The sequence below is a fragment of the Mus musculus genome, chromosome 19 (assembly GCF_000001635.26).
Source record: "Mus musculus strain C57BL/6J chromosome 19, GRCm38.p6 C57BL/6J".
Classification (NCBI taxonomy): Eukaryota; Metazoa; Chordata; class Mammalia; order Rodentia; family Muridae; genus Mus; species Mus musculus.
This window is the reverse complement of record NC_000085.6, coordinates 55,180,425-55,199,558: the sequence shown is the minus strand read 5'-3', so window position 1 is coordinate 55,199,558 and position 19,134 is coordinate 55,180,425. Positions and strand designations below refer to the sequence as shown.

Below are 19,134 nucleotides of genomic sequence, written 5' to 3'. Positions count from 1 at the left end.
CAGCTCTCCGGATTCACGTTTCCCAGAGCACCGCAGGAGCTCTTCTAGCAGCAGGGGGGTACCATCTGCAAAAGAGAGGCACCATTTCAGTCAAGGTAAGGCTGGGTTGACCCTTTCTCACCTTCCCAGTCTGTGTCCTTGATAGACACTGGCTGTCTGGGTAGGAGTGGAAACCTAGGAAAGAGTGGAACAGGGAAGGCTGCGCTGTAGCTCAGCAGGGGAGTGCTTGCCTAGCAAGTATGAGGGGCTAGGTTCATCCCCCAGGACTGCCAGAGATAGGAGCCTTGGAAAGGGATCTGGAGAGAAGAGAGTGACATCAACTCTCTGGTGCAGCTGCACGGTGCCCTCCAGCAGGCAGAGAGAGGACCTCTGCACTGCAGACCTTCTTGGGATGGTGCCCCATCCCTATTGGTGGTCTCACCGGATGACTTAGCTGTGCATATGGAGAATGGGCGTGGTAGCAATGCTGAACGGACTCTATGTACACCTGTGTGTGAGATGCTTTCCTCAGTCCCCAAGTCACTGAAAATTCAGATTTTATTATACTTTGAGAATCTGGGGGTTGGGGTGCAATGGACTTTACTCTCTGCAGGCCTTTCCACAGAAGAACATGGCTGAAGGTCCATGAACTCACCAGGATTTCATATTTCAAGTCTTACTTCTCTAAAAGAGATGGGTCCTGCTGCCTATCCAAGCAAGCCAGACCCAGCAGGGCTTCCCTGTCGGCTGCTCTTCTCTTGCTCACCAGACACCTCCTTCCCTTCCTGCAGGGCAAGGGAGAACAGACGACCTTCTGGCTGAAAGGCAAAGATGGCTTCCCTGTCCCACTCCCTGAGTTTACGGAGGAAGAAGCTAAAGTTTCAGAAATATTGTGAGGTTCTCTCAAGATGTTTGTAGAGCCCCACTAATGTCTGTGGGTGTCCTTCGGGGGCAGGGGGTGGGGGGGACAACAATGACGATGAATGCATCCAACATTCCTTTGAACAGTTGTAGCTCTGTGTCAATGAATCAATGACCCGCCACTAGATGGTGCTGTCTGACTGGTGTCTCATTCTGTCCCAACCTTTGCTCCCAGACCCCCCAGCTATTGTGCAGTTGGAAGAGGTGGCTGTAGGGAACTCACTTCCAGGCATGGCCAGTCATAGAGGCTTTTAGCCTCACAACTAGTGTCATTAGTCCATCATGCCTTACTCTTTCTTGCGACACTTATTTCTTTGCCCCAGCCTATATGGTTGCTAGCGAATGAATGCAGAGAATATTCGTATACCATGCAGCTCTCAAGACTTTTTGTTCTGTTGCAACACCAAAGAATGAAGAGGCAAGACCCAATGAGAGCAGTTAGATTTTCTTTGTTGCTGGCATGCTCTGTGGAGATACTTTTGAGTACTCTATTGAGAAACAAACTACCTTTTGTTTTCTTGGGGAGCTTTCATGCGAATATTTATAAAAAAATGCTTGATATAATTCTTGCTGTTCTTCATAACCAAGGAAAGACTTCCCAGTATTAGCCCATCTTCAGAACCACCCTTGAGTGTTCCCCTCGTTTCTTCCCTGAGATACAGGACTGATTTCTCTGACCTTCAGACAATCCTCTCCTTGGCAAAGTTCTGGCAAGAGGCTCTGTTTCCCCCCAGTCTTCAGCATTAAGGGATGACCATCTTAGATGGCCAACTAGGAGGAGGGAAGACAGCATTTACATAGGGAGTTTCTCCCCCTCCAGCATGGAGACAATGGGCGAGTCCATCTTCCTGTTGAACTCAATTCCTACCTTCTTCCCTTGTTGAGCACCATGGCTTCTTGTTCTAAATACTTTGTTCCATCATTAAAGAAAACAAATCATAATAACTTATGCAGCTCTTAGACCAGCCCCATGACATACATACATCTGTCTGTCCACCCACCCATCTGTCCATCCGTCTACCCACCCGCCCATCTATCCCCCTAACCTCCATCTACCTATCATTCTATTCAACCATCTATTTATCCATATACCAATCCATTTACTTACCCACTCATCCATCCATCCATCCATCCATCCATCCATCCATCCATCCATCATCCATCCACCCATCCATCCATACACACACACCCATCCACCCACTATCCATCCATCCATCCATCCATCCATCCATCCATCCATCCATTTGTCTGAGAATTTTATGGACTTTAGGAACATGTGTTTTTACTCTGCTAGCTGACGCACTGGAAGTGAAGAGAATTTGAACTTTCTTTCATCTTTATCTTGCAGTTTAGTTGGAAGGAGACATTTTTAAAAAGCAATAACGCAACATTAAGGACTAGTAGAGCTATAAACAAAACAATGAAGCAACCACATAATCTAATATCGTGATATTAAAAGGGCATTAGAAAATTCTATTCGGTTCCAGAGATGGGGTTGAATAAGGTAATTGTTTATTATATTATTATTATTATTATTTGTATCAAAGATGTACATTTGCTTATGGCCCTAGCCCATCTGCTTGCCTAAATTATATGCCAATAACAGACTTTGTTAAATCTAGCCTCATTTAATATTATAACATAAACATTTGATATCCAGACTTGTACATCACACAAAACACAATAAAAATACAAACACAGATATCTGCATGCGCACCTGTATTCTTACACACACACACACACACACACACACACACACACACACACACACACACACCCCACTGGATATATATACACATGGAAGAGGAGAAGAAGAGAGTGAGTAGGGGAGAGAGACAGAAAGGGACAGGGTTTTATGGCTAGGAGCAGTTTCCTCAAATCTGTATCTAGTGTTGTGTGTATGAACCAAGGATGCCTAAGGCAATATGTATCTTTCTTTTCTCTGGATACATGTTTCATGTTTAGTACAAGTTAGAATTCACAGCAGACATTACACCGAGGGTGCTTTCTCTTAATCCCTCACAGAATCCTAAGGCAGAAAGGGTAACTAAACCCCGTGTGGGGCTACCAGTTAACTAAACTGAACACATCTCTTCACTCACAGGAGAGTGGACTCCTGCAGGCAGGGCTCGACCCAGGTGATTCTAACCCCCACCCCTCCAATGTTAGCCATGCAAGATGGCTACCTCCTTTACCTCTCGTCTGTAGACTACTGTAGTATTGGAGTGTTTGAAGTACAAACGATTGAAAGTTTGTGGGATTCTTGGAGTCTATGAAGTCTCAAAACCTTTGGGGGAACACTGGGATTGTCTTCTCTCATAACATACGAACACTGTAAACTGTGGTCACAGGTTACTTACTCCAGACATTTTATTTAGTCCATAGCACCAGGTTGAGATACAAGACCATACATCAGGATCAAACATTGTTTTTAGTCTGACAGCCAAAGACCTATAAGCTTGGCTATATGTGTGCTTCGTAAGAGTTCCTGACTAGGATCAAGAAAGCAGGTTTTCTGTAATTCTCAGCTACAACAAACTCTGACGTTACATTAGGAAGTGGTTCCAAACTGATTGGAGCATGAACTAGATACCAAGTTTAGAATACATGGGACCACCGTGCACTAGCCTGCGGCTAAACAAACACAATTTCTAAGTTCATTTACCCAAGTTGTAAAAGGATTGGTAAACCACAGACATCAAGACCTCTCAAGGGCATGAAATACAGAGGGACAAACTGATATGTGATTTCAAATGCCCAGTGTGAAAGTGACAAAGGGGAAAAAAAAAGACTTAGCACAAGGTCTCTCCTGTCATACCACAGCTCATGCTCTCACAGGATTGGTGTGTTCACTTGGCTTCTCATTGCCAAATGTGACCTACGGACGTTGGCATGCTCTGGGTCACAGGGGTGGCCAGTTCTGAGAGTGTGCTGTCATGTGATGTCATTGACTGTGTATGCATTACATTTCTGATGAGTGGATGGTTCAGTCCCCACAGTCACAAGTGACCAAGAAGGAACAGGGCTTGGATGTTCGCATCCCACCATCCTGACAGGAAGACTTCCAAGAGCACACACTAGGCTATTGAACGCACAGGGCACCACAGGTGTGAGGGAAGCTCGGCTCTCACCTCTCAGAGAACCGGCTCGGCCAGAGTCTTTCCACTCCCGTGCAAATACAGTTCACGGAGGCAATGCCACACTCTTCTGTGAAATGGAGATGAGTTTTACTTGTTCATAGTCGATTTCCTATTTATTTGTGACTAAAGAAATAGAATCTCTTGTAAGGATAAGACATCTATACCTCCCTAATGATTATATCTATTTAAGAAACCCTATGATAAAAGCAGACTGGTACTAGCGGCTCTCAAGGATCCCCTTCTCATCCATTACAGAAGTTTGAGTAAATATATTGTATTTAACTTGGACTTCCACATCGTGGTTGAAGACTGGAACTTCCTGCCTGGGGGCTCGATGCTGGTCCTTAGAACTGTACTGTCTCAATGACAGAGTGCCTGCTGGGTAAAGTTGGCTATTCCTGTGGATTCTGTATTTGGCATTGATTTTTTTTTTTTGGTGTTTGTCTGTCTCTGCCTCCAAATGTTAAGCTGCATGTGATGAGTGTGTGAGAGTCTTTTATAATGAAAGTAGCTTCCAAATGCTGCTCTAATTTGAGCGGAGGAGAGAACACTCCTCTCTGGCTTCATGGAGAAGATTATCAGGATCTAACGGCCGCAGGACGGAATAAGTGGAAGTGTGGCTCTGAGGCAGAGGTTCACCAAATTCACATCCACACACAAACATGGGGGAACACATATTTGGCAAAGGGCTGTTCCCAGCTCCCCAGCCATGCAGTCTTCTGTCTGTTCTTTTTTTGGCAGCACAATAAACGAATGTGTCATAGTTCAGGGTGGCCTTGGAGAGAGCTGCTACAGCTGTCCAGCTGTCTCCTACAACACAGCCCAGGTCCCCAGCATCAGGATGAGGTGAAGAAGAACATCTGCAAAACAGCGGGCCAGAGACGGCACTGAGAAACAGCTGTGTCAGGCCCAGGGGAATCCAGCCAGGGTTAATGCAACATGGTTGCTGTAAAGCCCCCACATTTTATACATTTGTTACTGTTCATTCCCTGGGGCTGGCATGATCCACTTCTAGAGGACAGAGGCCCTACTAGGTGTGTGTACATTGTGGACCTTTAGGCAAACAGACATCTGGCTCCTCCCCTTAGAAGCTTCCATGGCTGCCTGCTCTGGCACTTCCCCCGGCCTTCACCCATGACCTTGTCTTGTTCACTGTATTGTTTAGTGATGAACTATAATTAATTCATAGAGTACTATATATACTAGGGACACTCATAGCCCAGTTTCCCCAGAGGAAAGCTGAGTATCGAGGGCTGAGGTTCTTATTACTGTCACTCCACTAAGGAACAGCAGAGTCATAGCTTGGCCTCAAATATTTGCTAAGCAAGTAGATGGCCTGACCGGAAATCATGTTCTCCAGATTCGGGAATCTTAGGGAGGCCATGTGGTGTGGGCTTTGCTCAGAGGGTGGGGTCTGATGGCTCTTCAACCATTTGAAACAGTTCCTCCCTCTCAGGTCGAAGGCCAGCCATAGTAAGACCTCTTGACCTCTGCCCTCCACCCCCACCCCTAACTCGAGAGTACGCCAATATGTATATTTTTAATGACAGATTTTTCTGGGGCCAAAATAAATATCTCTAACACCTATACACACTTCACAAAAGCATTGCCCCATGACACTTCTCAGTAGTGGCTCTTTGTCTTACCTGAGAAGTCACAGAGGCCGGAAAATGCCCTGCCTGGGGTGAGCAAAGAGAGAGAGAGTGGAGGTTGAAAAGGGGCATGAAAGACGCATCAGATCTGTGTGTGAACCACAAACCCGACCACGTGCGACCCCCTTTAGAGCATAACCACTGCTTTTCAGAGGGAGCACCTCCTGGGGCTTACGAGAAAACCTTCTCAGAACCTTCCCTAGAGCGCCATCTCCTTGGCTCACTAAAGCAGGGGCTGTCAGATATTTTGGAAAGCACTAGATATTTTTAGTATCTGGTATTTTTTTTTTCTTTACACTTTTGGGCAGGGTCTGACTATGTATCCCAGATAGGCCACAAATTCACTGTCCTCCTGCCTCAGCCTCCTGAGTGCTGGGTTACGGGTGTGTGGTACCACACCAAGCGTGGCCTAAGTGTACTGTCACTGTAGCCTGAATACACCGGTAGGCAACGACACCTGCAGGAACATGTGTCTCTGTCTCCTCTGTGTTCTAATAAAACTTTATAGACACCGAGATTTTAACTTCATTGAATTTTTATGCACCATGTTTTTTCCTTTCCTTTTTTAGAACCGCAGGGAAGTGTACAGAACCTGTGTTAGATTGCAGGCCACACACAGTCAAGAGGCAGCCTTTGTGTAGTTGTGCTTTGAGGACAACTCCAGACCTCACCCCCCACAACCCCCAGCATCCGCCAGGCCACATTGATATTTTTCTCACAGTCTATAGGGCCTGCACCATGGCTGTGGACACACTCTTACATGGCCCTGCCCTCCGGACCCCTCAACGTTCCAGTTTCCCTCTGTGTAAACCATCCCCACCCCCCCCCCCCCTACACACACACACTAGGTAAAAGCTTGGTGACAGGTCTCTATGAGTCTTGCTCATTTATGGAACTCAGTGCCCAGCCAGGCTTGGGTGGTGACGGCTTGCTGACATCCCTAGGACACCTGCATACCTGCTTCACTGTTCACTGCACTGCACCATCACTTTGGAAGCTCAGCTCCGCGCTTCCTAATGCCTCGGGTGCATTTGGCTTTGGCCTCATAAGACGTTCAACAAACCTCACGTCCTTGCGTCCACGTGATCAGGCCCCTGGCACTCGGCACTCAAGGAGCCCGTGAGTGCTGTGTCCACAGGCACGCCTGGTTTGGCAATTCAATCAAAATGCTCAAACCTGTGGTGCCTGTGGACACAGCCCAGGAGTACACATATTGGGCAATCAGCTTACTCCTCAGGGACAACTCCACAACCAGGACACCTCCTGTCTGGTCACGTAGCATGCGCTTCCGTTTGTCACAGTTCTGAAGACCGGGAGGAGAAATGAAAAAGAGAAAAAAGAAAAATGAACTTCAAGGAGTCAAAGTCGTCCAGTCGCTACATAGCAACTGATACATAAAGTACACGCCACGCCCACACATGCACACATGCACATGTGCACACACACCTAGAATTCATCTACTCCCCCAGGCTGGGGAATCCTGGGGGAGTAGTTCGTCAGAATTCCAGGGGAGGAATGGGCACCACACCTTTCTCTAAGCTTTTTACTCTTAACCCAGAGATAAAAGATGAATGCTCACAAAATGTGTCCGGCTTCATTTTCTTCTGTTAAAACTGCAACTCAAGAACTAACTGGTTCTCCTCCTCCCAGCCCTGCACTCTCTGGGTCTCTCTCTCTCTTCCTCCCTGTGTTCACAAGCATCTGTTTTCTAGCTGCATGAGAGAGAGTCGGCCTCCAGGCTTGTAGCCTCTTCTGTAGTTCCTCCAGGTCGCATGGGCTGGCAGCCTCTTAGAAGTGCAGCCCTCGGCAGCCTCCAATCCCCGAGGAAGTGTTTGAAGCTCAGTAAAGCCCAGAACCACAGGGTATTGGCCCTCCCCCCACCCTGTGCAGCCCACTGTGACCCACACAGCCAGTGTTTCTCTGAACATAGTCCAATCCAGACTGCAGTTGCCTATCTTAATCGTTCTGTCTACATCTTGATTCCTTTACCCTTCTAACTTTTTCAAAGCATTTCCATGCCTATTATTAGCCTCTGTTTTTTTTTTTTTTAATCTGACATTGTTCTCTGACAAGGGAACACCCATCAGAGCTGATGACCTGTGTTCAAAAATGATGAAATCAGCTCCAGCAAGTCAAGGCTGATAAGTTTTGGTAGCAAGGTAGACAGGCTCAGACCTTCTGCCTCCCCACCCTGGACCCACAATTCCAAGATCAAATCCGGCTCCTCCAGTCCCAGCCCCCTGGGGGTAATATCTTCCTTCTGGAGCCAGGACCCTCACCACGGGGCAGGAGAGCTTCTCACTGTCGCAGATGAACGTCTCACAGTGTAACCAAACCTTGGAAAGTTTGGGGATGTTCTGGAACCGGAAGGCATTGAATTGGAAAGTGGCCCTGTGGTCTTTGCCGTTCTCATGCACGAGGACTGTCTCATCGGTGGGGCAGCTGGGATGCAGAGGGAAGGGAGAAGGAAACATCACACCAGAGAGCTCCAAAAAGGCTCCAAGGCAAAAACCTCACACAGCATCCTGCTAGGCTTGTGAGGAGCTATTTGTCTTTCCAGAGGTTTCTGATCTCTAAGTGTGAGGTCGATGACAGAGCCACGGGAATGGATGTGATTGTTCCATCCTAAAATAGAGAGGAGTGACTTACGAGAACCCACGCATCTGCTAAGTTGAACCCCTGTCCTAAAGAAGTCAAGTCTAGCCGGGCATGGTGGCACACGCCTTTAATCCCAGCACTTGGGAGACAGAGGCAGGCAAATTTCTGAGTTCGAGGCCAGCCTGGTCTACAAACCAGAGCTATACAGAGAAACCCTGTCTTGAACCCCCCTCCCTCCCCCCAAAAAGAAGAAGTCAAGTCTAGCCAGGCAGTGGTGGAGCACACCTTTGATCCCAGCACTCGGGAGGCAGAGGCAGGCAGATTTCCGAGGTCAAGGCCAGACTGGTCTACAGAGTGAGTTCCAGGACAGTCAGGACTACACAGAGAAACCCTGTCTTGAAAAACCAGAAAAACCAACCAACCAACTTAAAAAGAAAAGTCAAGTCTACAAGAGTTAAAGCCCTCTTCATGACTGGGGAAGACCCCAGGGTAACACAGAGGGAGGGTCTCCATGATGGGTGGGAATCCTGTTTCCCAATGTTGCCATAGACACCTAAACTGAGCCACACCCACCAATTATCTCTGTGTGTATCATTAGGTTTTGCCTGAAACTGGAAAAAGGAATTTATGTTCCATCAATTGTATATATAATAACTTTTACAAAAAAAAGCCATAGTCATATTTTCCATATATGATCCAGATAATGACTGGAACGAAATATCTAAATGTATGGTTACTGAGACAGAAGGAGGACCTTAAAGAAATGTCATCTCAGAATTCTCTTTCAGAAGTCATGAGAGAGAAACAAAGGTCGCACCTTCCTATCTGGGCCAAGGGTCAGTGTTATTTCTGTTTGTTGTGGCCTCTGCAGAGACGGGGCTGTGAGAATTTTCCAACTTATGAAGCTCTGACAGGATTGTTTGGCCAATAAACCTGAGATCCTCGCCTGAACTCAAGACATGAAACCTTAAAATAGCTCTTTGCTGCCAGAGTGCTCCAGGCCTGGTATCAGCCAGTGGAAAATACTGTAAGAGGAGCTTTGTGAGTGGGGGAGGGGAGGCAGGTAATGGGCAAGCCAAGATGCCTTGGCACAGACTGTGGCACCTGCCTCTCAGTGACAGATACCTCTGGTTGCTTTGGTGGTGGCAGCCTCCACGAGCGACCTCCCCTCCCCACATGGATTTGCCCTTTGAGGGAGTGTGCTGTGGCAGGTGTGCTCCTGTGTTCAGAAAATACCTGGCAATACATCTACTGTGATATCACTAGAGACTCGTGCAACCTGGGTTTCCACCAAAAGGATCCAGTATGACCAAGAAGTTTCCTCCTAAGCCACAGCGAAAGACACCAGGACACACTGTACGCACCGCTCTGCCTTGACTCTGGAGATTGACACTTACCCCTTATTGATGAGCTGCCACTGTAAGGGGTACATGAAGTCAGCCGAGGGGGTGGCCCAGCAGCTATTCAAGACCACTTTGAACCTGGGAGTAAAACAACACGGTAGCACTAAGAGCCGCTCTTGTGTATAGAGACATCTGAAATCTGAAGTCTGTTGTTGGTCTTTTTTTCCTTAAAAATATACACGTGGAGTAAAGGGACTTACCGAACGCTTAGGCCTTTGGCTTCTACTCCCGCAAACAGATCTGAGCCGATTTCGGACGTTTCCAGAACGAAGGGAGCTTCTTTTTTGGTGGAAAACTTGGCATTCTTGGAAAGGAAATGGGGACATTAGAACCTTGTGACCTCTCAGAGTGAGCCATCAGGGCTGGTGGAAGCAGACACATTGAGCTGGCATAAAGAGGGAGCCACCCCAAGGAACGAGTGCAGGAGACCTTAGAGAAAACTCTAGACCCAGAGAGACTGAACCTCTGAGGATGCTGCTGCCATCTCAGAAGGGATAAGGACACTTGCTGGCCATGCTTAGACACAAACTGTCTCAGTGATGCCAATAAACTTGACAGATGGAAAAATGATGTGGTGCAAGGATCCCTGTGATTTCACAAATCACGTAAGACCAAGAACAACCAATGCTCTAGCCCCTCACTACCCCAGACCCCCTGAAATTTGGTCACCTGGCTTTGAAAGTTTATAACTGGATTAACAGCATGGTTATCAACAGACGTTAGTCACCAATTTCCTGCAATGCCTTTGGGTATCATTCTACATATTTGGATAATTGCTATGCCAAGATACTCTGTGTATTGAGATAGAGTATTTGTGAATGAAGCAAGATCTGTCACCAAAATATTCTAGCGGGAGAGAAAGACAAAAGAAGTAAATCACACAGCACATTAGACTAGTATATAGTATGTAATATTGGAAACCACAAAAATAGCAAATATGGATTCGGAACACGAGGAAGGGTAAGGTATATTTAGTGTGTGTGTGTGTTCATATGCATGGTTGTGTGTGTGTGGGTACTCGAGTGCATAAAGGTACACATTTGTCAGTGCACATGTATGTGGAGGCCAGAGGATAACACCCCCTGGTTTCATTCCCCAGGCACTGCCTACTTGAGTTTAAGACAGGGTCTCTCATTGGCCGAGAACTCACCAAGTGTGCTAGGCTGGCTTACAAGTGGCTAACAGCAGGGACCCACCTGTCTCTGTTTCTCCCAGAGTGAGATTGCAAGTGATGTTGTGCTAGGCTTGTTTGTTTTTCATGAGGGTCTGGAGATTGACCTCAGATGCTCCTGCTTTTAGGGCAGGTGCTTCACTGACAGTTTTGAAAAGGGCAGCCAGGGAGGCCTTGTTGAGGAGGTAGCATTTGAACAAGGCTTGAGGAAGGCGGAGGAAGGGGGCTGTGTAGCCCCAGCAGAAGGAATGCATCCATGAGGCAGAGGTCCCATGGCTGACAGGACAGCAAGGAGCCAGGTCTGGAGGAGGTTTGGGAAGTAGAGGAAGGAACAGGGTGTGAGAGCCCAGGGCTTGGGGTTAGATTAATGAGAGCAGGTCCTGTGAGTCTGTCAAAGGCCCACTAGTGCTCAGGACTGGCAGGGTCTACCCTGGTCCCAGGACTAAATCTACCATCATCAGATAATGTTGAGGGAGTTATTAGGAGTAACAGCTGTGATTGACTTCCTCAAAGGCTGCAGCTTCTCCACTCTGTCAGTCTCCTTTCAGTTCACTTGAACAAGACCCCGGGACTCCTCTCTGGTGTTAGCCATGACAGAGGCACTGGCCAGAAAGGCTAAGATCCCAGGATAACCCAGCCCCACTGCTGACACGAGACTCGGTAGAAAGACTTAGTCCCTTTTGGGGGAACTCTATTTCTTCATTCCTGTGAGATGGGAATAGAACAGAGACATAGAAGACAGACTAGCGTAGGTCTTGGCCTCCTATGGGTTCAACACCCAAGGCTTTGTGAGAAGACCCCAGGCCCCTCTCCTACTTTATTCTACTGAAGCAGGTTCAGCCAAGGCTCACACACACAGCCACCCAGAAGCTGGCTCCCCTTCTTCCATCATTAATGGCTGCCACAATTAAGCAATAATGTTCCCAGTTATCAGTGACTTACTTTCATAGCATGGAGCTGAAGTGACAACTTTCTGATGGCTTTGAAAGTAATTTTGGTATTGCCTAAAACTTATGAGATTGCAAGGAACATTTCCACACATGGAAACTAACTTGGGATTGGCAATTTAGTTCCCAGGTCTCCAGAGAAATATTTGTGTGAAATCTTTTTCCTGGAGACCGGCTGGAAGAGTGTGATCTCTCTCCTGGTTGAGAAATTGTCCAAATTTCCATCAAAGGGCAGGACAGAAATGGGACTTTCCATTTCTGATAACTACAGTGATGCGTAGCATGTTTTTTCCTCTCTCCATCTCTCCCTCTTTTACTCCCGTCCTCTCTCCCTTTCTGGATCTTTCTATACAGCTCTGACTAGCCTGAAACTCACATGTAGACCAGGCTGGTTTTAATATCCCAACAACCCCACTTCATCATCTCTAGTGAGTTCACAAATCCAAGACACCATGTCTGGCACCCCTACTTTTTTTTAACATTAAAAAACCAGAGCCCTGCCTTCAGACAACTTTACCTTGGTAAGCTCTTACATGCCAGGACAGTTTATCTTCCCATCCCTAAAAGCAGAGAGATAACACAAACTACTCTTCTGCCCTATAGGATGGATGAATCTGTTGAGAATCCATGTTCCAGCATTCTTTACCTTGACTAAAAGGCTGATGCAGAACTAACTAGTCACCCAAGTTAAGGGCAGGTATGCCTCATGGAGCAGAAGTTTATCTGTGAAAATTTAGTAATTGCTTTTGTTCACAAGTGAGAGGTAATGACGAAAGGAAAGTAGTCTAAAGTGAACACTCTGGATACACTCCTAGAGTCTTCCAGAACCTAGATGTTCACCTATGGCCCACCTTGTCTCTTATCAGCTTATTGAAAGACTAGAATAAAACATTTTAGTTCTGGGTCCTTCTTTGTGACAAGGGCACTGACTCATCAGCTTGTAGTCACAAGAAAATGGCTGAGATGGCCGATGAACCAGTGAGAGAGACAATGTTTCACTTAGGGAAGATGGGGGCTCTTCAGAGAGGTGTGACCAACATTCATTTCATGGAATTATTTCAGCAGACAGAACCAAAACAGACAGGAGTTCTGGGGAAGAGGACATCAGATTTTACAAGATAATCTAAAGCACAAGGCCCAGCTCACTTGAATCACTAAAAGAGGTGGAGTGACACCCCTTAGTGACAGAAGCGTGGTGGAGTTGAGGTAGGACCTTAAGGGTGGTCAGCTCTGCAGTTTGCTTTGATTTCTGGAAGGATCTTTAATCTTTGTTGTTTGCCTATGCCCTCCCTAAGCCTCTTCATTTCTTTCTGTATCACTAAGAAGGATGGTCAGCACTGTTTCGATTTTAAGAAGTTGACCTTATCTCACACCGACATTGATATTCCTCTCTATAAAGGCAACAAACTATTCTAAGAGCATATGAAAGCGGGCCTGGGTCTGCACTCATGAGAACAGTTGTCTTCCTGGTACTTATCAAGTTCACGCAGAGTACTTCTAAAGATGGCTTCTCTGGATCTTTCTAACAGATCTAAGGGATATGGAGTTCTTATTTCATGGATGGGAAGATGGAAGTATAGGGAAGTGCCTTAACTTTCCCAAAGTTGTTTAACTAGTAAATGGTGAAACCAGTCTTAGTGGAATGTCTCATGCCCCCCCCTTTTTCCCACAGGGCCAGACTATGTCTGTAAACAAATAACCTTCCTTTGTCTTGATCGGGAGTCATAACTTTCCCCTGGGAATATCAACTGTGGGTTCTTGGCCAAAGTGAGTGGGGAGGGATGGACAGAAAGGAGACAGTGTGCATGCAGATCTGAAGGAGTGTATTTGTGGGCTTAGACTCTGGGCTTCCCAGAATCTTAAGCAATTAGCAGTGTGGTGGATCCATTGTTCTATGTAGGGCATGGTTCTGTTTCTGGTAATTTGATGGAAATATATGCAAGGGGGCAGTTGTTGCTTTGGAAACACCCAAGAATGCCCTCAAAGTGGAAAAGGGAGAAAGGGGTGGGGGGGATACGTGGGAGAGCCAGAGGAAACCGAGCCCACAACAGAATAGAAAGCAGATCAAAAGTGTCTGGATAGCAGAAGTCAGGCTTTGATGAAGTCCATGTGTCCTGGAGGGGCTTCGACAGTGGGATTTTGGGGACACCTTGGCTTCATTTCCAGACAATTCAGGAAGTAGTTTCTATAGCTCAGAAGATGGCCTACTGGTGAAGATTGGTTGATTAACTGATTGATCGTTAAAGAATATGTTCTTTTTACTTCTGAGGTTACGTTCTTGTCTGAGACTCAACTCTGTGTGGGGGAGGATGGGGGGGGTGAGTTTTTAAAACCCTGATCTCTATCGCTAACAGTTGTTAATGTTCTTAGGATGGAATCTACAGCCTTATCTCATTAGAATAACGACTGCTCGCTTCTGGGCAGAGGCTTGTAGCACAGACTGTAGTTCTTCTGTGGGAAGATGTGTCACCATGGTTACGTCACCCGGATCACCTACACTGCACTGATCCCTAAGGACAAGTCAAGGGGCCCTGTGGGATTTCTTGTCTCGGGTGCAGCCACTAGTGATAGGAAGCCAGGGCTAGACTGGACTTTAAGGAAACTGGAAGCTTGTGCATCCTAGCGATCCTTCCTTAACAATAGTTTTTATAAAGAGTAAAATATTTGAATCCCAAATCAGACACAGCTTTTGCGGGTGAAAGACCCTGACACTGTACACTATGTCCTTTGCAGGCAGCTCTGTTTTCCCCACATGCTTCTCCAAGGTCTTGGGCAAACACCTTCCTTCCTTTGGGTTTCACATCCTTAGCTGCAAAATGGACTAGGTTATTTTAGGATTCTTCTAGCCTAAGCTAGCAATTAGATGATTTCTGGGGTGGGGTGGGGTGGGGTGTTAATGGCTTCTAGGTGATAGGTGAAACAAGTTCACAGTTAGTGAGGTTTCAGATGTGGTGGTGTTTTCTCTCGCAAAATGAAATGGGTCAGATGTGCTGCCCTCTAAGGACACCTCCCTGTTCTAACGCTCCGCACAAAGGTTTGTGTTTCTGCCTGTGTCTTCCTCTAGCCAGCTGGGCCAGTATTCCCTCCGTGTGCCCATGTCCTCACTGGAAGCTGCAGCTTAAAAACAAAGTGTCCTTTCTAATGGAAGAGCAGCTGGGCCAATGGCCAGCGCATATTTAGTTTCTCTGGAGCACTTAATTTTGAGAGAGACCGAAGTGTGCCTTTAACTGTTGATGTCAACACAGACAGCAGATCCAATCAGACGGTGAGGAACTCTTACTGTAAGGCTTAAGGGATAAAAGGACTAGGTAAGCAGAGGCTAGCCCTGAGCCTTGTCTTTAGCCTTGGCCTAGTCAGGGAGTGCAACGCTCCAGACTAAATGTTTTGAGATCCTAATGCCAAATAAATCTCTGGAGGAAAATGCAGTGGAAACTAGCCTTGATTACGAGTCAGACCTGAGGTGCCCTATTGTCTGTCCAGTGACCTTGCCTTAACTTCGTTCCAGTGAAATGGGAAAGTTGGCCACACCTGTGCTGTCCTCTTCAGCCTATGAAGCGAACCTTCTCCTGCACCCGGGCTTTAAAGCTAGGCTAACACATTATGCCACCTTTGGAGCTCTGGGACAGGGCTCTGTCCAGAGGCCAGGAGAGAGTGACTCCCGTGGAAGTGCCCTGGGAAAAGGCCACAGAAGGAAAAGACAACCTGGACTTACAGTGTAGAAGTTGAGGGACAACTGGCTTTCAAATGTGCCCATGCTCCCGTTCTTGACGTGAACAGTGGCCACTCTGAAAAGGGGAGAGAATTTTGCATAAGGACTGAAACATGTCTGATTGACAGGGACTGTAGCATCCTCATAGTCACCAGCCCCCCATCCCCAGAGCGGCTTACCTCTGGTCAAAAGCAGCCTGGTTCACCAAGTAGGTGGAGTGGTAGGTGCAGGAGAAGGAGTAGTTGACGGGCTGGTTCTTCACGATCACTGTGCTGTCGTTGGACACGATGTGGCTGTAGAAGTGGTAGATGGGGGGCTTGTACTAGAGGAAGGAAGAAGGCAGTTAGGGTGTACGCTGCGCCCCATGATGGGACTGAGGATTCTGGGAAAAGTGGTGGACAACGAGTTAGTAAAAAAAAAATGGCCAGTAAAAAACTGGGCGTGGTGGTACATGCCTATCACCCCAGTACTCAGGAGGTGGAGGGGTGCTCAGGTCAAGGTTCACTTACATGGTGAGCTTGAAGCCAGCCTGAACTACATGAAACCCTGACTGGAAATATAAAACAAAGCAAAACCCCAAGTGAGGAGACAGACATGTTTATCAGGAACTATAGACGCCATTCTTTGTGTGTGAGATGGAAATATTTGCAGAGTTCTGGAATCCCTTCAGCGAGGTCTCTATATGCAGAGGAAAAGCCTATATGTTCACAAGTCTATATATTCCAAATGAGAAACTGCATTGAGAGTCTCCATTTCCAGCCTTGACTTCTTATCCACCTTGCTTGTCCAAGTGCCCCATGATGTCTTTTGTCTATCTTCCACTCTAGATCCTAAGTCTGTAGTTAAAACGTCTTTTAACTGTAAAGCGCTAATTGTGGAATTCTTTCTTCTGGCAAGTTGGTCTGAAAGCTCACTGGTAGGACTATGAACATCTGTTTGAAAGTAAATGATCTAAAGTCTAGGGCATGGAGATGGTTTTTACTTCACTTCACTGGGGCGCATTCACAGATAGCATCCTGTTCACCTCGCTCAGGGCTCTTTCCATCAAACCTGAACCCTGTGGCACTTAAAGAAGAGGATCCTTAAAGAAGAGGATCTGGCTTTTTTTTTTTTTTTTTTTTTTTTTTTTTTGCTCTGAGGCATACAATTACAGTAGTCAGGGCAGTAGGAATTCTGGCCCATACTAAGTATGAAGGGATTACACTCTTGGCTGAAAACTAATAGCTCTACGGGAAGGCTTATATGACAGATTTCTCCTCTGTCATATAAGGACACTTGTGGAGAGGCTGTGGCCTCTTTGTATCAGGGGTTCTCTGGCAATGGATGATCCGTGCTTCCCTGCTCAGGAGCCCATTAGTCTCTGAGTCTGCTTTTAAGCATTTTCCCCCAAACTCATAACTGTCACTTCCAGTCTTGGGGGAAGGATGGCTTGTTGGTTTGGACATCCAACCCAGGGACGAAAGTATCACATTTGAAGTAAGAAGTGTGCTTGGCTCTTTTTGAAGAAGGAAGCTTTGCCGCTAGACCCCCATTTCCCAACACACTAGGACAATAAAGGTAAAGTTCGGAGAGTATTTCAGGCTGTGGAAGCGTCTGCCCAAACACAATGATCTGAATTTGGATTTCTAACACCCAGGTACAATACTGGGCACAGGGCACACGCCTGTAATCTGAGCATTGGGAGGTAGTGACAGGAGATCCCAGGGGCTCGCTGGCTAGCCATTCTAGCCAGATCAGCAAGGTCTGGGCTCAGTAGGAGACCCATCTCAGGAGGTGAGGCGGAGAGAGGAGAGGAGTAGTGGCAATGCCAACCACTGGTGTCTGCTCCTGTGTACATGGGCAGGACCAACAACACACAGGGAACCTAAACCAGCCGAGAGAGAAGGCTTTTAGTCACTGAGCCTCCTAGGAAATTAAAGCAATGGGACTAGCTTTGAAAAGGGCTTTGGATCATTGTGAATCCTCTTACAGATGGCAGCAGACATTTCACTCTGGCCCCACGCCTCTCCCTTCTGCTTAAGCATCTCTGCCCTAGCTGAGATGATGGCCTTACCTCTGACTGGGTTCCACAGTAGGACTTGTTCTTAGGTGACAGATCAGGGATGACAAACTGGTAATAGCCACCTTCATGGACCCCGTTGTAACACAGCCCCCCGAGTGCCAGCTGGTGTACTTCCCATCCATAGGGACACTCGGGGATTTTAGTGATGATGGTCTTGGGATAACAAAACACAAGGATGACATCTGGAAGAGGTCACACAGGCTTTAAATCAGACATGGTCAGCACCTCGATGTCACACAGAATAATTCACCGGCTGTGACGAGTTTCCCAAACGTCAGCCTTTGATAACTTATGCCACACAAAATATTATCATGATTTAATACTTATTTAATTGGATCCATTTTTAAGACCTGTGGCTTTATTTTAGAGCCAATGTTTCTATTTTACTTTTTTAAAATTTAGCAATAATGGGTATTAAATCCAGGACCTCATGTTTACTAGGCAAGAACTGTACCACCCAGCCGTAGCCCCATCCCTAAAACTTTTACTCGATTTTAAAGAATCTGCCCATGAAATCACAGACTGATACACATATCCTGATGGGAATGAGACTTCTTATAATTTAAAATGTCCACTGCAACATTACATGCTCAGTGCTGCAAAATATTGTTTAAAGGCATGTAGCATGCATGGAGCAGTCAAACACTTAAAAAAGTGGACGTGCCACATAGTAAAGGGAAGAAATGCCTTCTAACTTGTAAAAGAGTTGACCCATTCAATACACGTTTGCTTCTGATGGGGAAAGTCTGATTGGCACTGGGGACTTCTGTTCCTCCACCTGATGCCATTTTTACCCTTTCCTAACCAAGCCATCACAGAGCTCAGATCACAGCAAGTTGGAGACAGAGGGATCCCCATCTGGGAGAGCAGGGTAGCAACAGAGTACCTGCTTTATTCGGAGTGCATGATTTCGCTGAGGCTTCTGCAAAGAGGGCCAGCAAAACGAAGGCCCTGACCACCATCGCTCCTCTAGAGTCGATCTCTGCCAGGTGGCCAAACCAAACTGGCTCAATGCTCACGCTCCTTCCAGGCCCCGGGTCGCGGTTGTTCTGTATCGGAAATATGAAGGAAAAGTTACAGTCAAGGGTTAGAACAAATTATCATACAATCTTGTGGGGGAGTTTCCAAGAGAGCTCGGTGATGCTGTCCTGAGCTTGTACCACTGAGGATGTGAGTGTCACAGGCGGTGGCTCATGTTCCTGCCTTTCTCATTCTCTCTGGACTGCAGATGCTGCCTCCCGGAAGCTCCCCAAATCTCTAACCCCTGTCCTATTTCCTTATATATCTAGAGGGTGTAAGAGAAACCAACTCCAGATAAGTCACAATGAGCACACATTATCCACGGCAGGGGAATAAAAGGGAGCTTGGTACAGTAATCCGATGGGAAGCTCAGTTACCACTTGAATCTAATTTCTTCTCCTTTGCATAGGCACCCCACCCCCACCCTTGACCGCCACAACCAGGACTGAGAGAGAAGCTGGGCTTTTCCTTCTTGTACTAAAAATCAACATAACAAACAAACAGACAAACAACTTCCAGGTAGTAATTCTCT

At 46.8% G+C, this 19,134-nt stretch overlaps 2 protein-coding genes and 1 non-coding gene across 7 annotated transcripts in view; 1 reads left to right on the top strand and 2 right to left on the bottom strand.

The window, feature by feature from the left end:
• Gucy2g (guanylate cyclase 2g) overlaps positions 1-1,460 on the top strand; it is a 43,154-nt gene extending 41,694 nt beyond the window's left edge. For 2 of the 3 annotated variants that reach the window (NM_001081076.3, NM_001371012.1), the window contains 2 exons: positions 4-95; positions 771-1,460. In NM_001081076.3, the coding sequence (NP_001074545.1) occupies positions 4-95; positions 771-875 (197 nt within the window). In that variant the 3' untranslated portion in view covers positions 876-1,460. The remainder of the gene's footprint in view (positions 1-3; positions 96-770) is intronic. The other variant, XM_030251102.1, reaches the window with a different exon arrangement.
• A 1,785-nt stretch (positions 1,461-3,245) lies between these two features.
• Positions 3,246-18,833, bottom strand: Tectb (tectorin beta). Of its 3 annotated transcripts, XM_006526903.2 has the most exons (11): positions 18,743-18,826; positions 18,469-18,631; positions 17,574-17,764; positions 15,700-15,842; positions 15,524-15,596; positions 9,894-9,997; positions 9,688-9,771; positions 7,972-8,134; positions 6,923-6,995; positions 5,687-5,719; positions 4,135-4,900 (listed from the first exon to the last, which is right to left on the bottom strand). In XM_006526903.2, the coding sequence occupies exons 2-11, from the start codon at positions 18,542-18,544 to the stop codon at positions 4,851-4,853; spliced, it is 990 nt and encodes a 329-aa protein (XP_006526966.1). In that variant the 5' UTR covers positions 18,545-18,631; positions 18,743-18,826; the 3' UTR covers positions 4,135-4,850. The 3 variants fall into 3 exon arrangements, with proteins under 3 accessions (NP_033374.2, XP_006526966.1, XP_006526965.1); NM_009348.4 differs by having other exon boundaries at positions 3,246-4,900; positions 18,469-18,833; XM_006526902.2 differs by lacking the exons at positions 4,135-4,900; positions 5,687-5,719 and having other exon boundaries at positions 6,553-6,995.
• Mir6715 (microRNA 6715) lies at positions 6,825-6,881 on the bottom strand. Its single transcript, NR_106146.1, has one exon. It is a non-coding gene; the product is annotated as a microRNA 6715 (primary transcript).
• Positions 18,834-19,134: the final 301 nt, after the last annotated feature.